Source organism: Pseudophryne corroboree, chromosome 7 (genome assembly GCF_028390025.1).
Source record: "Pseudophryne corroboree isolate aPseCor3 chromosome 7, aPseCor3.hap2, whole genome shotgun sequence".
Classification (NCBI taxonomy): domain Eukaryota; kingdom Metazoa; phylum Chordata; class Amphibia; order Anura; family Myobatrachidae; genus Pseudophryne; species Pseudophryne corroboree.
Window position 1 is genome coordinate 186706512 of NC_086450.1, and position 17272 is coordinate 186723783.

At 44.7% G+C, this 17272-nt stretch overlaps 1 protein-coding gene across 1 annotated transcript in view; it reads left to right on the forward strand.

Annotated features, from left to right (window-relative positions):
- Positions 1-16860, forward strand: part of SLC23A3 (solute carrier family 23 member 3) — a 66674-nt gene extending 49814 nt beyond the window's left edge. Inside the window, exons 4-12 of the mRNA XM_063932312.1 lie at positions 1388-1461; positions 4065-4246; positions 5225-5345; positions 5435-5624; positions 7708-7961; positions 11436-11541; positions 12961-13128; positions 13591-13686; positions 16443-16860. Of these exons, the coding sequence (XP_063788382.1) occupies positions 1388-1461; positions 4065-4246; positions 5225-5345; positions 5435-5624; positions 7708-7961; positions 11436-11541; positions 12961-13128; positions 13591-13686; positions 16443-16687 (1436 nt within the window). The 3' untranslated portion in view covers positions 16688-16860. The remainder of the gene's footprint in view (positions 1-1387; positions 1462-4064; positions 4247-5224; positions 5346-5434; positions 5625-7707; positions 7962-11435; positions 11542-12960; positions 13129-13590; positions 13687-16442) is intronic.
- The last annotated feature ends 412 nt before the right edge of the window (positions 16861-17272 follow it).

Sequence of the window (17272 nt, forward strand, 5' to 3'; positions counted from 1 at the left end):
GCGTAGAGGCGATGTAGACCCATGTTTCCAGCGCCTCCGGGGTTGTCACGTGCCTGCTGACTTCTAAATCTTGGAACTACAATTTGCCCAGTGCCTCCCTTGGTGACATGACTCTCATGCTAAGAGTTTAGGGGTTAGGTAGTCTGCCCTGCTGGCAAGGGGGGGGGGGGGGGGAGGTGGTGGGAGGGTAAACAAGTTGCTGCTCCAGCTCTGTGGCCTCTGGCAAATACCTCACCTCATGCACTAGACCAGGACTCATCAATGGATGTTTGTCAGATGCTGCCAGTGCTACAGTCTTGCAGACTACTTTTTCTTTTCTTTGCTTAGGACATTTCTTGCTCCTTTCTGGTCAACAGGGGTAGCTCTAGCAGCACGCTTCATCATTAGCTGCTGCCTGCCTTTTCTCCTGTGAGATATGCAGGGCTAACCATCAACATGCCCCTCTCCTTTGAGTTTGTATGTGCTGGTTTGGAACCTGCATGCTGGCACTTGTTAGTAGGTTTCTCTTTACTATATTGAAAAAAACCAACTGGGAAGCAACTGTGTGTGTGCGCGCTCCTGCAATGTGCTCCAGAATATAGGTACCACTAAGATATGAACTTGGATCACTGCATTTAAAGTCCAGAGTGTTCAAAATCATTGTTGCAGTATGCTCCAATATGCCAACACCTTCCCCCAGTCCTCTCGTTATCTCCTCTTCAGCTCATTGGCTAACAGGGGCTCTCATGTGTGAAAGGATGGAAAAACCTGTGTGCTCTCCTTTCTGTTTACGCCGTTGCCCCCCTTCGGGATTTGGTGTCATTTCGCAACACCTCCACTCCTGTACTAATCCCCATACTATTAAGATAAAGGGTAAGATGTTCTAAGCAGTGAAAAGAATGGAGAAGTGAGCCAGTAGAGATGTTGCCCATGGTAACCAATCAGCATTGAAGTAACATTTATAATTTGCATACTATAAAATTATACAGAGCAGCTGATTGGTTTTGACAGTATCTTCTAGTCAGTAAGCAGTAGTGTTGGTCGGATAGTTGGCATATTTATTTACCTATCTATCTGATGTAACTTTAATTATTTGAGCCACAATTAAGCCACTTTCTGTGTTCAGAACCTCATAATCAAGCAAGTTAAAGCAATATTCATGATTTACAACAGTTTCCTGTATCAGTTAATTCTAATAACATCTAACCATTAACTTGACAAAAAGGACTATTCACTATGCATAAGACATATCTGTTAATAAAGACTTCAAAGAAAGGATTTCATTGGCTAAGGTCACTCTATAGAATAAAATCCAAGGAGCTCTACTAAACATTACCAAATGTACTAATATCTAAACTGTAGGAAATTGTATATAGATGCTATCATTCATTATACTATCCCATCCTAGATTCCCAGGCATCAGTATATTGCACGGGTATGTCATGTGAGAGACTGCAGAGTGACTTCCAGCCAATCAGAGAGGTCAGTAAAACATGGAGGAGCAGAAAACAGCCAACATGTCTACATTGGAGGATATTCAATTGTTTGAAAAGTCAGTTGGGTGTCAGTTTTACTTTTATCCTATCTAATAGACAGGAAAAGACAGACACCCACAATGAAAACAATGACACAGTACGTAGTTCTCAGGGTTTATACAGTCACACCGGATGGGCATGCATATAACAGAAAAACAATCTGGCGACAGCCAACCTAAAGCCAAAATCAAATTACAATAAATCCACTCTATGGGGGTAATTCAGATCTGATCGCTGCTGTGCATTTTCGCACAGTGGGCGATCAGGTCCTAACTGCGCATGCGTATGCACCGCAATGCGCACATGCTTTGGATAAGAACAGGCATCGCCGGTCAGCGATGGGATGGTGCGAAAAAGCTAATCACACGGACATTCGCAAGGTGATTGACAGGAAGAGGCCGTTTGTGGGTAGCAACTGAGCCTTTACAGGGAGTGCTTGAAAAAATGCAGGCGTGTCCCAGCGTTTTCAGGGAGGGTGCCTGACGTCAGCTCCGGCCCCGATCAGCCTGTTCTCATCGCACTGTAGCAGTAAGTCCTGGGCTGCGCAGAGACTGCACAAAGCGGATTTTCGCACCTCGGTATACACACGGGTGTAGTACGGTATGCCGGCGCTCGGGCTCCCGGCGACCAGCATACCGGCGCCGGGAGCCTGACCGCCGGCATACCGACAGTGTGGCGAGCGCAAAGGAGCCCCTTGCGGGCTCGCTGCGCTTGCCACGCTGCGGGCACGGTGGCGCGCTATGCGCACCATACTATTTTATTCTCCCTCCAGGGGGGTCGTGGACCCCCACGAGGGAGAATAGCTGTCGGTATGCCGGGTGTCGGGATTCCGGCGCCGGTATACTGTGCGTCGGGATCCCGACATTCGGCATACTGAAGACCACCCCATACACACATATGCGATTGCACACTTGCACGGCGAATTTACACTCCCCCTGGAGGCAGCGACTATCTGATCGCAGGACAGCAAAATTAGCAGCCCAGCGATCAGATCTGAATTACCCCCTATGTACAGAATAAAACACAAATATTAATATAACTGTTACTTCATTATCATAAGTAAATGTTTCATCAAGGTTTAGAATTCTAATTCAGAAGACATTTACTAAGCAGTGGTAAGAGCGGAGAAGTGAGCCAGTGGAGAAGTTGCCCATGGCAACCAATCAGCACCAAAGTAACATCTATAATTTGCATACTTTAAATTGATACAGCTTATTAAGGTTTCATGACAACTTTACAGAATGGAAACACTTCTCCAGCTAACCATTATATATTACATAGCATTAATTAAACAGTGTGATTAAATGTAATATCATCGGAAATTATTCCAGCTGCATGTACCTCATTCGTACAAGTTGATAATGAGGGTTGGTATCAGGCTCCCGTCACCTGGGATGTCAGCGGTCAGAATAGCGACAGTGGCATCCGACATACAGAATCCCGACACGCAGAATCCCAACACCTACTAAGCATGCTAACCCTATCCTCCTATCCCCTAACCCACCCCACAGCCTGAGCCTACCCCCCTCTTCCCCCATCCCACAGCCTAACGCTAATACTCCCTTCCTGCATCCCAACCCTAAAGTCCTTGGGTGGTATCTAAACCTACTTCCAGGCCCACCCCCCACCCCCCATGGCTTATCCCCTCCCAGCCCCGGCATACTTATGTTTGGGATGTTGAGAGTCAGGATTCTGGCGCTGGAATTATGATCGATGTCGGGATCCTGGCATTGGTATTCTCGCCGGTGTCGGGATTCCCTCAGTCCGTGTAGCCCTGCCTCCTCAGTCCATGTAGCTCCGCCCGCTATTCAATCCATCACAATGATGCTGTCACCAGGGGGAGGAGAAGACTTCTTCATGCTGCCGGCGCTGCTGCCTGTCAGTGTGACAGGCACAGCAGCTGGCAGCAGCAGGGGAGACAGGCCTACCTGCTCTGCATCCCTTTGCTGAGCGGGTAGCGCCGGCCCTGACCATACCTACAAAAAGCTCTTCCACAAACCTCTGCTTTTATCACCAAGCCTTCATTCTCTCTCTTTGCATTACCTCTGCAATGGGCCACTAGGCCTGAGTCTAATTTGCATGGTATTGCACAGCTGCAGGGAAGTACCGTACAAATAAAATGTAAATGTATCAGGAGGCTTCTGTATGTAATAGATGTCTCCTGCCAGCATCTGCAATCCGAGTGCTGCATCCAAACACACAGCATCAGATAACTATCTCAACCATCAGTTGCGATAGTCGCTGTCCTCGGCTAATCTGTGTAAGTCGAAGTTTATGGAATCGTCTGCATGTCTACAAAACGGGGGGTGACACGCCTCTGTATTAATGGAAAGGCCCCGGTTGCCGCCCCACAAATGCTGCAGCAAAGAGGGTGTTGTGAGCGACTACGCAGGACCCGTTGTGCACATTTGCAGAACAGGGCCTATGCAGACCCAAAAACATTGGATTAGTATGTAAACTATTGGGTTTACATAGTAATATGAATTAGGCCCACAGGTAATTGTACTTGTTACTTTTTAGTTTCTACTTATGGCTTCTTTCTCTATGCAGGTTTCAGGAGCACTTGTAATCTCAGGAGCTCTGCAGATTCTCTCCGGGATCTCTGGAATCTGGGGCTGGATTTTGCAGTTTTCTGGACCAATGGTCATTGCACCAGCACTGTCAATCATTGGCCTTTCCTGTTATAAACCTGCAGCCCTGCTGTGTTCCTCCAACTGGGGTATATCCTTGAGGTAAGTGTACCAACAGTTTTTATGTGAGCTATTATGTACTAACAGTTTTTACGTTATATGCCTAACATTTCTATGTGGTCCGTTATGTAACAACAGTTTTTACATGGGACCGTTATGTACAGTAACAACAGTTTTTACATGGGCCCATTATGTAACAACAGTTTTTACATGGGACCATTACATAACAACAGTTTTTACATGGGCCCATTATGTAACAACCGTTTTTACATGGACCCGTTATGTAACAACAGTTTTTACATGGGACCATTACATAACAACAGTTCTTACATGGGACCATTACGTAACAACAGTTTTTACATGGGACCATTACATAACAACAGTTTTTACATGGACCCGTTATGTAACAACAGTTTTTACATGGGACCATTACATAACAACAGTTCTTACATGGGACCATTACGTAACAACAGTTTTTACATGGGACCATAACATAACAACAGTTTTTACATGGGACCATTACGCAACAACAGTTTTTACATGGGACCATTACGTAACAACAGTTTTTACATGGGCCCATTATGTAACAACAGTTTTTACATGGGCCCGTTACGTAACAACAGTTTTTACATGGGCCCGTTACTTAACAACAGTTTTTACATGGGCCCGTTATGTAACAACAGTTTTTTCATGGACCTGTTATGTAACAACAGTATTTACATGGCCCATGATAAAGACTTTGGCAGATGTCCCAGACTCGTACTGCGCGTGTGCAGTACGGGTCCTGCATCGTTGGATGCACTACGGATGCAGACTGTCTGTGATTGTCAGTCTACTGCCATTTGGGAGCAGAGAGGGCATCTATCTCCGAATCAGGCCTTCGGCTCAGCCACAAATTTTCTGCATTGCAATCATTCTCTTTAGCAATGTTTGTAACCCTCCATATATTTTTGTTCTGCTGTGATTACCTTGTTAAAACTCTGAAATAATGATACATAATGATAAACCTGTATATTACAGCCTCATTGCAGTTACTGGCTTGTTGTCACAAACCCTCCGTTCCCTCTACTTCCCTCTGTACACCTGGGAGATGAAACGTGGGATACGGAGAAGATATGTCCCGGTGCTCCGCATGCTGTCTGTAAGTCCCTAGGAACAATTATCCATATGATGAACTACACAAGAGCTGTAATTTATATCCTGTCCCCATTTCTCTGGTGATTCCTACAGATAATCCTCCCTATTTCTTGCATCTGGATTGTCTGCAGCTTTTGGGTTTATGAGAAGACTGAATTTCCAAGTGAAATCCGCCTAGCACAGAATATATCAGCATTCGTCACAGATGAGAAACTTGGATCTTTCCCTGGTCATAGAGAGAACTCCACAGAACTAACCCCATGGTTTCATATCCCCACTCTAGGTATGGATATCATAACTTATACCCCTTTTCCACTGCTGCAATAAACCAGGTTATTGCTGGGTTGAACTAGGTCATGGCTCAGTGGAAAAGGGTCCCTTCAAAAGCATATGGGGAGCTGGATCACTGGCATAACAGAAACACTGCACACGGGTGCGGTGTGAAAGGGGCCAACCCAGGAATAACTCAGGTCGAAGGTGCCATGGAAACGGGCTCTGACCTAGGTCCGTGTTTCAAAACCCAGGTTGGACCCCGGTGAGACCTATAGTGAGAAGTCGGTACAATTGCTTAAAGGAGCAATTGCCATAGATTGTATGGCAATGGCATGTATGTACCTTCCTACAACTTAAGCAATCCTAAATTATTCCTACTCTGGCATGTCTTTATGTGATTAGGTTAGTTATTTATTTTTGTTGCCCTGGTATATGACACAGTCCGCTGTGCTCTCTGCACTGGATTTAACCATCCTCAGTGAAGGCCCATACACACTTGACGATGCACACGTCGTTAACGACCGCCGTTAACGACTTCCCTTGAACAGCTGAGCAAACGACATGAGCATACACACTACCAACGACCAAAGACCATTCATCGTTGAAGCATCCAAGCTGAACAGTTTATTAAAATAATGAGCTGGGAACAGGGCTGGTGAACAGTGGCTTGGTCGTTGGTTGTTGGTCGTTCACACCATACACATTCAACGACGTCTCTGGTCGGTAACGACCATAGTGGAAATTGAGCATACATGCTCCACAGATAAGCGAGGGTCGTTAACGTCCCGCGGGGCCGCGCATCGGTGGTCGTCGGATGCATACACACTTGACGATATAATGAGCGACGTCGTTGATGAGGGCTGAAATGAACGACGTCGTTCGTTTTATCGTCAAGTGTGTATGGGCCTTGAGCAGCAACTGTCAAAATTATCCTAGAGCAGCAACATAAACAACTGACTGCTAATATAAAGATATGGAAAAGCACAGAAAGATCAAGCAATGTATCTACTTAGATTTGCAGGTAGGGCACAATGGCTCTACCTTAACCGTTACCTTAATAAAAAAAAAACTTCAAATGTTTCTCTCTATATATAATATATAATTTGCTGGACTCTCATTCATGTTCATTGTAACTCCTGATGGCCTTGAAATGTTTATCATAAGCTTAGCTTATATGCACATGTTTATGTGGATTGTGCAGTAATTATAATTTAATTCAGCAAAGGACTTTGTTGAGCTGGTCAGAAAATATATGTTGATAGTCAGTACTATGCAAAGTCAGACATTTCTTCAAATATGTGCACTCTCCACCCTAATAGATCATTTAAATATATTGTCCTACAAAACATTTCATTTTTACAGTTAAGGCGGTAAGGAACAGTCATGCTCATCATCCTGCAGCAGACCTGCTCCCCAAATACTGTACATGCAATGCTCTGTACAAGTATAAGCATGGATAATAAATGTAGCTTGGTGATGTCACTGCAAAACTTCGCACATTTCTTGTATTGCATCATCAGTTCCCAAATGACCCCCGAGAGACTGAAAGTGTGAATCTCTACCAGTTTGATTACTGAATTGAGTTAAAATTGTAGAAAGAACAAATAAAGGGAGATTGTTGAACTAACGGAGTTCTTATGAGTCATTGGAAAGACTTTAGTCTGTAGAGTGGTAATTACCATTTATGTCTTGTCCAGATTACCCTCCAGTTATTTCAGTATATCCAGGCCAATATCTGGCAAATACAATGATTGGCTATTTAGAAGAACTTTATATCAATTACCCCCCTCCCCATTTCTCCAACTGGTAGAACCACTGGGTGTCATAGTAATGGACCCCTGCAGTTCCTGGCACAGCCAATCAGTGAATGACACATTTGCACCAAGCACTGGATGTGCATACAGGACAACTCACTTTTCCCAGCAGACTTTTCTGGAAACTATAGGACACAGGAACACCAAGGTTCCTCCAGATGGTGGGAAGGGGGCAGTTAATTGCTAAAAAAAAAAAAAATTACACTTGTGTGGATTTCTTCTCTAAAGCCCCTGGGGTGAATGCTTTAATCCACAAAGATTTGTTTATTTTCCATACAGGTGCCTGGGGCTGGCCCCAGCTCAGTCTGCAGACCCTGGGTGTGGGCACTGCGATGGCTCTGACCACCAGTCTGTCCTCTCTTTGTTGTTACATCTTATGTGCTCGGATGCTGTGCTGCTACCCTCTTCCATCACACGCGTGTAATCGAGGAATCAGTATGGAAGGTGTTGGAAACGTTCTGTCCGGAGTCCTGGGCAGTGTGTGTGGAGCAGGATCTAACATCCCCAGTGCCAGCACTGCAGGGATTACACAGGTATCTAACTACCCCCATTTTCCTAGGGGTCCCTAAGAGCATCTAATATTCCCAAGTTTTATAAAAAATGATAAAAATAAATAAATACACATTTATTGGCAAGCTGCTCAATCAGATTGTGATATCTCTCAGGTGCTAAAAGGGAGGGATGATTCTGAGTAAGAATTTTTTTTTTGCTATCCCTAATGCACACTGAGTGAAACATAACACTACATAAGGGCCCTCATTCCGAGTTGTTCGCTCGGTAAATTTCATCGCATCGCAGCGATTTTCCGCATAGTGCGCATGCGCAATGTTCGCACTGCGACTGCGCCAAGTAAATTTGCTATGCACTTAGTCATTTTACTCACGGCTTTTTCATCGGTCTGGCGATCGTAATGTGATTGACAGGAAATGGGTGTTTCTGGGCGGAAACAGGCCGTTTTATGGGCGTGTGGGAAAAAACGCTACCGTTTCCGGAAAAAACGCAGGAGTGGCCGGAGAAACGGGGGAGTGTCTGGGCGAACGCTGGGTGTGTTTGTGACGTCAAACCAGGAACGACAAGCACTGAACTGATCGCAGATGCCGAGTAAGTCTGGAGCTACTCAGAAACTGCTACGAGGTGTGTAATCGCAATATTGCGATTACTTCGGTCGCAATTTTAAGATGCTAAGATTCACTCCCAGTAGCCGGCGGCTTAGCGTGAGCAACTCTGCTAAAATTGCCTTGCGAGCGATCAACTCGGAATGAGGGCCAATATCAGATAATACAGAGATCTTAGTTGCATACATCTGCAGATATAGGGCTAAGCCCCCAAGCTGAACGGCAAGACGTCTCTGTGTCACTGGGGGTCCCTAACACTAGGTATGGGTCAGGGGCGTGGGGCCCCATCATGCCGGCACAGGCTGGCCACCCCAGGGCAGCACACAGGTGAAAATGAGTAAGGGTTACTTAAGAAGCACATAAGTGCTATGTAAGTGATAAGTGTGATTAAAATAATACAAAAATATATGAAATGTAATTAGGAAAAACATAAGTGTTAATAAAGTGTTAGGGTGTGCCGACCTAAATCAATAAATACACTTAATGTGGATAATTACATATTTTTTCATCAGTTATTTCAATATAATATCAATTCAATTATCAGCTATAATCGATTTCTGGAAGTATATTAAGATATTTTTATAATGTACCATAAAATGTGTAGTTGTTCCAGGAGGCAGTCAATTGACCGCCTGTTGGGATCCCAGCGGTCAGGATACCGATGCCGGGATCCCTACACCAGCTGAAATACCGGTGGTCGGAGTCCTGACCGCCGGCTGGTTACCCCGTCTTGGGTGGTGGTCCACGCCACCACCCGGAGGGGAATAGAAACCTGTGGCATACACAGCGAGTCTGCGACGGGACGCACTGCGCTCACCGCCGGGCTCCCGGCTGTCGGGCTCCCGGCGTCTGTCTCCTGACCGCCGGGATCTCGTACTAATCCCTTTGTTCCCTGCAGTGTTTCATTGACTGAAAGTGTACAATGTATACTATTTTAACTGATTTGAATGACTTTCATGAAAATGTCGCCATTGGTCTCTTTCCCTCTAAAGGAAGCAGCTAATTCTATGTCACTGTAGCAACATTTTCTGTTACAGTTAAAATCACAATCTTCCTATTACACATGCTAGAATACTGACATATTTAAGTATTCATATTTCTGGACGATTTTGAGCTGAAAGCAGCTCACTTTTGGTGTGTTGAGCTGCTTTCAGCTCAAAGCCGCCCAGTGTCTATGGACAAGCAATGAGCGGTGAGCGCTGATGCGCGCTCCCGCTTCATCGCTGGTGACCACCGTTCATCTACTGGTATTACCAGTAGATGAATGGCGGGGTGATCGGCTTTCCATAGCGTCCTGCTATGGAAAGCCGCTCACCCCCGCTGACAACGCTGGGCAGGGGGGAAAAGCGCTCAGTGTGTATGCACCTTAACTCTTCATAGTGCCACTGACATATTATGCAAATATGATTGTCAATACACAATATTGCCAGTACATGGGGTGGGTAGAATCAGCAGCTGCCTTTGATATAAGAGGCCATTGCAGCACAAAAGCAAGCTAAAAACACACAAGTTGTGTCCAGGTATAAATGCCCTCTCAGGTTATTTTCTAGCTGCTATTACACTGATTAAATGGTGGCATAATATTATTAGAGTACAACCATGTAATGACATCATGTTCCACCACCAGACTGCGAACCACTGACTTAGAAGATGACTATATTAAAGTTGATCTCAGCTGATTGCACCCCTTCTATGACTCCAGAATTGTGGAACATCTACTATATAAAAGCGAAAATGTTGTCCTTCTGTCAAATACAAATCCACAGCTTACAAGCGAAGATCGTGAAATTTTACATACGAGCGTATTAAAACATGGCTGAGGCAACTAAAACAATTAGAAATCCCTAGCACCCCTAGGAGGGGAGACAGCAGCACAGAGTATATCAGGAGACAGCATAACTCCGGAATTGCTGGAGCAATGTACTAAAAAATTGGTACACATATTCCTTACAATATGGAAACAAACACTGTGGGGGGAAGACACCCCTAGCATCCCTAGGGGTGAGGCAGCAGCACTGAGTATTTAAGCAGACAGCATAACTGTGGAATGCCTGCAGCAATTTACAAAAAACTTGGTACACATATGACTTACACTCTGGAAACAAACACGGGGGGGGGGGGGGGGGGGGGGGTCAGACACCCCTAGGGGTGGGACATCAGCACAGAGTTTTTCAGCAGACAGCATGACTCTGGAATGCCTGGAGCAATTTACACCAAACTTGCTACACATATGGCTTACACTCTGGGAACAAATACTGTGGGGGTAACACACCACTAGCACCCCTAGGTTGAGGGCCAGCAGCACAGACTATATCAGGACATGCATGATATGTCAGTGATCACAGGGCTGCATGTGACAGGGCCAGTGACATGATGTGAGGAGGGGAATGGAGGTAGCACAAACCCACACAATGAGAGTTATATAGTGGAAGAAGCACGGTCCCCCAGCAGCACAGAGTATATCAGGAGATACATAATGTTCTACGTTATCTAAGAAACTGTAAATAAATCGATAATTTCACAGGGGCACTGACATGATGTGAGGAGGGGAATTGAGGCAGCAGGAAGCCACAGACTGAGAGTTGTATAGTGGAAAGAGCAGGGTCCCTTGGGGGATCAAAAAGGGGTCCAGCCACTACACAAAGTGCAAGATATGCCTATATACTAGATCTCCAACCAATGTAAATTAACGCACAACTATCATTCTAATTTACCATCCTCATCCCGTAGCAAAGCACGGGTATTCAGCTATCTACAATGTTATTTATACTGTGTGTTTAATATTTACATTTATTTTTGTAAACAGACATTCTTAAAATCCCAGGCAACGCCGGGTACTCCAGCTAGTAAGGTATATATGTGGGAAATGTTAATTTATCTGTTTAATTTCAGGTTGGTTCTCGCCACTCAGCTCAGCTATGTGCTATAATGTTCATTCTGCTGGGCCTCTCCCCAAAGCTGTCACAGGTCCTGATGAGTATCCCTTCTGCTGTGCACGGTACGACCACCTGTCATGGAGAATCATGACCTAACTTCTGATGTTCTAGCAGAATTTCTTCATACATACTGACATATTTAAGTATTTGTAATTTTTACCTTCATTTACTTTCATATTTCTGGTATAACTCTTCATAGTGCCATTGGCATATTATGCAAATATGATTGTCAATACACAGTATTGCCAGTACATGGGGTGGGTAGAATCAGCAGCTGCCTTTGGTATAAGAAGCAAATACAGCACAAAAGCAAGCTAAAAACACACAAGTTGTCTCCAGGTATAAATGTCCTCTCAGGTTATTTTGTAGCTGCTATTACACTGATTAATTCAATTATTCAATTGTATTGTATTCAATTGTTTGAAAAGTCAGTTGGGTGTCTGTTTTTTCCTATCTAATAGACAGAAAAAAATTGAATATCCCCCATAGACATGCAGTCTGGAATTTCTTCTTAAGAGTCGTACTGACGGGGAGATTTCCCCAGAGATGTGTGTTGAGCGGTCTAGCACAGACTGCTGAGCACACATCTCTCCCCCCGCTCGGCACAGCACGATGTGCTAAGCAAGGGGGGGGGGGGCGGATACGGGCGGACGCACATTTCTCCCAGCGGTGAAATGAGCGACCTGCTAGATTGTGCATGCATGCTGGCCAATCTAGCACCGGCGATAGCGACGCGCAGTCGCCGGCACCCCTACACACGGAGCGATGTTCAGCTAATTTCTAAGCATTCTAGTCAGATTGCTTAGAAATTAGCTGAATATCGCTCCGTGTGTACCCCCCTTTAGCTGTGGGAAATATTTGAAATGGTCAAGAGCACTGAACTGTCTTCATATTGTAAATTGGCTCTTTAAGGAAAATACTTATGAAACCTTGGAGAGAGATAAAGTACCAACCAATCAGCTACTGTCATACAGAGGTTATGTTTGAAAAATGAGCTGACTAGTTGGTACATTATCTCTCTCTACTTTCTCTCTCTCCAAGCTTTGATAAATCTTCCCCAAAACACGAGAAGTTATTTTTACAACTGTCTAGTCTTACTGGTTAGAGACCGGAAACACTATCTGCGAGCAACAAAATGTCAAAACCACTAATTCTGACTTTTACAGCAAACTTTTTTGCATCTTTAGACAGACTGACTTAATTTTACTCTTTAAGTGGATATCACTGACCATTATGGCCTCCTTATTTTGCTGTAGTTTAGACTAAGCTTCAAAATATAAAATCTCAGTAAAATGCAGCATGTCTTTCTGTAGCTTCCTGTGGTCCTGATTTGTGGGAGGGCCCCGTGTTATTCTTCCTGTGGGTTAAACTGTTTGTAAATGAATTCAAGCAAATACATCCTGGAATGATAATTTGAATGTCTGCACTGATTTGGATGTAGTTTATGACTCGTCTGTGATGGTTCCTCCATCTCCTTGCAGGAGGCACGTTGTGTCTGACATTCTCCATGGCGGTGGGTGGAGGGGTTTCCTTTTTCCAGTATGCAGATATAGACTCAGGAAGAAACATCTTCATTGTTGGCTTTACTATGTTCATGGCTCTGTTGGTGCCGAGGTGGCTGGATGCAGTGCCAGCAATGTTGGATACAGGTAAGATGTGATAGAAACATAGAATTTGATGGCAGATAAGAACCACTTGGCCCATCTAGTCTGCCCTTTTTGAAACCTTATTACATCCTTAGTTCTTTGTAAGCTGATCCTTATGTCTATCCCAAGCATGTTTGATTTGCTCTACTGTAATAGTCTCTACCACCTCTGTTGGGAGGCTATTCCACTTGTCCACTACCCTTTCTGTGAAGTGATTTTTACCCACATTTCCCCTGAACCCACCTACCTCCAGTTTCAGTGCATGTACCCGTGTTCTAATACTTCTCTTGATTTGAAAAATGCCTGCCTCCTGTAAATTGTTAAAACCCTTGATATATTTGAAAGTTTCTAGAATGTTCCCTCTTTCCCTTCTACTAAACCATCAGTGGGCAAACCTGGCTTTCCTTGTACTAAGACCTGCATATATATAAGTCCCATGTCACAGATGTTTTTGTCTCTTTCCAGGCTGGCCTGTGCTTGACATGGTCTTCTTGTCTCTCCTGACTACTCCCAGTTTCCTAGGCGGGCTGTTCTCATTTGTTTTGGACAACACAGTTGAAGGTGAGATGAAACACAGTATCAATAATATGTTTGTTTTTACAATACTCACTTTATAGTTTTCTTATAGACAGTGTTGAAAATATTTGCTTAAAACTGTGTTGTTTTAGGGGGATGCGGTCAAGATCCCACCGGCCGGAATCCCGGCGGTCGAAATACTGACGCCGGAATCCCGACCGGCACAATCCCGACATATTCTTCCTCCGTGGGTGTCCATGACACCCATAGAGAGAGAATAAATTAGTGTGCTGAGCGTAGCGAGGCACCGTGCTTGCAGCGGGGCGAGCAAAGCGAGCCCGCAAGGGGCTGCGTTCCGCTCCCACCCCTGTCGGGATTGTGTGGTTGAGATTCCGGCGTCGGTATTTCGACCGCCGGGATCCCGTCCAGCGGGATTTAGTACTGATCCCGTTTTGGGAATAAATGCAAAGGGTCTGATTCGGAGATGTATGTAAACTTGATGGTTTGGGTACATCTCAAATGGTAGGGCAGCTGCACATGTGCAGAATGGTCCTGCGTCTTCGCACACAGTGCCCGTATGCCACAGCCTGATTGACAAGCTGCCGGCATTTGGGTGCGGGAGGAATGGGTGGAGCTGGCCAACGCACTGGAAAACGGGCTGTGTCTCCCCTGTTTTCTGGGAGTAGTGAGGCCAGGATCTGTGTCTTTTGGCCACAGATTTACTGGCCCCAGCAATGTGTACAGCCCAGAAATCTTGCGTAACCTGAGGGTTACTCAGATGGGCAACGTATACGCAAGTGATCCAATACCGTGTTTTCATGCGCAACAGCAGATCACTCAAGCATGCAGGAGGCGTTTATTAATACAAGACGCCTCCTGCTGCTTATACATATTTTCCTACAGAAGCCGCGTCTAAAGATGCTGCTGCTGTATGAACTGCGTCCATCTCTGAATCAGATCCTAAGACGGCACACTGTACCATTCCTCCCTACATTGTAAAGGGCACAATCAGGATAAAGTAACCTGTGCTAATGATCAGCCAAACAGCAATTACTTTCCAATAGATTGTGACCTTTTGCAGGTCTGAGAATTGGGACAATCCCACCAAAGCTGGCAGGGATGTAGAGAGCAAAGCCGAGCCCGGGTATTGTAGGCAATGCAGCCTAATCATGGAGACACTGCCATGACCCCATACCCATCAGTGGCAGATCCATGAGGGGGGCGATCAGTGCGATCACTCCCTATCGCACATCATGCAGGCAGAAGAGACTGCTGCTGCTCAACGGCAGCAGCCTCCCTGGACCCACTGCAGCCCAGCACACAGCAGCATGCGCTGGGCTTGGGAGAGAGGGGATGCTGCTGCTGACAGATAAGAAGTGGGATGGGGGGCAGACTTGGGCCCCCTCCAGCAAGCCCAGGCTAGGGTAATTAATTACACCCCCCATATCTCTGTGCCCCTGAACATTGCAACTATTGGGAGGTTTGTACTAGATCTCCACTTATTTCCACAGCATAATTACAAGCTTATGAAATTGCAATGCTTAAATATTAACCCTCTGTGGAGTTGCACTTGATGTGCAGCACAAAACACTTTGGTCTTATACTGCTGTGCCAAGATGGTCCATCCAGCCCATTCCAAGATGCAGTAGACATGCTCTCAATAGACACCTACAGTATGCTAAACTCCAAGTGCACCTAAAGGGGAATTTAAATTAGCTGCAGGGTTTGCCCTGGTCCCTGCAGCTAATTGATCTTGCTGTGCAGAGAATAGCTATTTAATGAATTACCCTTTTCCCTGTGCTGCAAAATATTTGGACATGCACAGAAACCCGATGATTCCACATAAAATGTGGACTTTAATGGGTTTCACACGTGTTAAGTGCAGAGGGGTGCATTTAACGCAGATTTTCCCTTCAGCTCCTGATACGGCGAGGAAAAATCCTGGCTCTGAGGATTAGCGTGCAGGGTTCCAGCAGCTAATTTAGTTGGTCAGTCTTATCAATAGCTGCGGGGTAAACCCTGCGGTTAACTGAATTCCCCCCTAAGTATGCAGAAAGATAGAATAATATGAGCCGAACTGTGTAGAAATGTACATTACATTTTGAAGGCCAACCTCCTACTACTTGTAGACTAATTAAACTTTAAAATTTTTTAGTAAACGTTCAGCTAGATTTAGTTGCATTTGTGATATAAAGTAGTCATGCATATATTGTATATATATTTTGTGTTTAGGATACTTATTTTATGTTGGGAAAAGTACACATACAATTGCACTTCTCGGATGATGTATAACTGTAAGGTGCAAAATGGCGACAATAAACATAGGACGAGATCTGATCCTATCACGTTTAGAGCTAAAGCAAACATCAAGTCCTTTTGCAGAGTGGAAATGTTTTCCATGTACTTCCGTAATTAGGGACTAATTCAGAACTGATCGCAGCAGGAAATTTGTTCTCTAATGGGCAAAACCATGTGCACTGCAGGGGGAGGGGGGCAGATATAACATGTGCAAAGAGAGTTAGATTTGGGTGGGGAGTGTTCAAACTGAAATCTAAATTGCAGTGTAGAAGTAAAGCAGCCAGTGTTTGCCCTGTACAGAAACAATATAACCCACCCAAATCTAACTTTCTGCACATGTTATATCTGCTCCCCCTGCAATGCACATGGTTTTGCCCACTAGAGAACAAATTTGCTGCTGCGATCAGGTCTGAATTCGGCCCTTAGTACGGTTATATTATCTTAGTATTCTATCTGTAGTCCCATAATTATATCATTTAATACAGTCTCTCTGTGTCCAGCAGGATCTCTGCAGGAGCGGGGTCTGCATACAAGCATCTCGCTCTGGCATGCTACATCCACAGAAGATGTACACAGGGGTATGAAAAAAGAGTTGGCGCAGGCTTACGAACTTCCTACTGCACTGGCTCGCCACTTCCCTGCTGTGTATCCCTGCAACCAGCTTTGTGCTTTGCCATCTGACTCAGTGGTGATAGCAGTGGGAGAAGATGACAAACTCTTGATGACAAGAGATCCTGCGACCGTGTAATGCAGGGATCATGGCAGCAGAATGTAGACAATTCTACCAGCGCAACTCGAGCATCTGCATGGGAGTGATCCATTATTGCTTCTTTCATAAAGACCCGACTTGACCTATCCCTGCAAATGGAGGAGAGATAACCAGAGAAATGACCATTGGAGCAGCAATGGAGGTTGCTGGGGGGGCCATACCATGTAGAAGATTTTTGGACATTTTTTGTTATTTCCGTTTAAGTAAATTGCTGTTGTTAGAAATATTTATTTCATTCTTTCTACCGTTTTATGGAACTAACCTAACATTTAAAGGGATTGTGTATGTGGATTGTATTCAAATAAGGTTGCAATCCCCCCCCCCCCCAACCACCACCACTCGATTTTGTCATTATTACAAAGCTATTCAGGTTCCCACACAACGTTGGGATTAAATACAGAAGTTGCCGTGCAGCGCTAGTGGTATAAGGGAATGGTCACACTGAATAACATTTTCATATCAGATATATTATTTATAATTTAATAAAGTTTTAAAAGGCAATTTTTATTGTCAAATTTCAATAGCTATTCAGTATTTAACATATTAGTAGTTTTGGAAAATAAA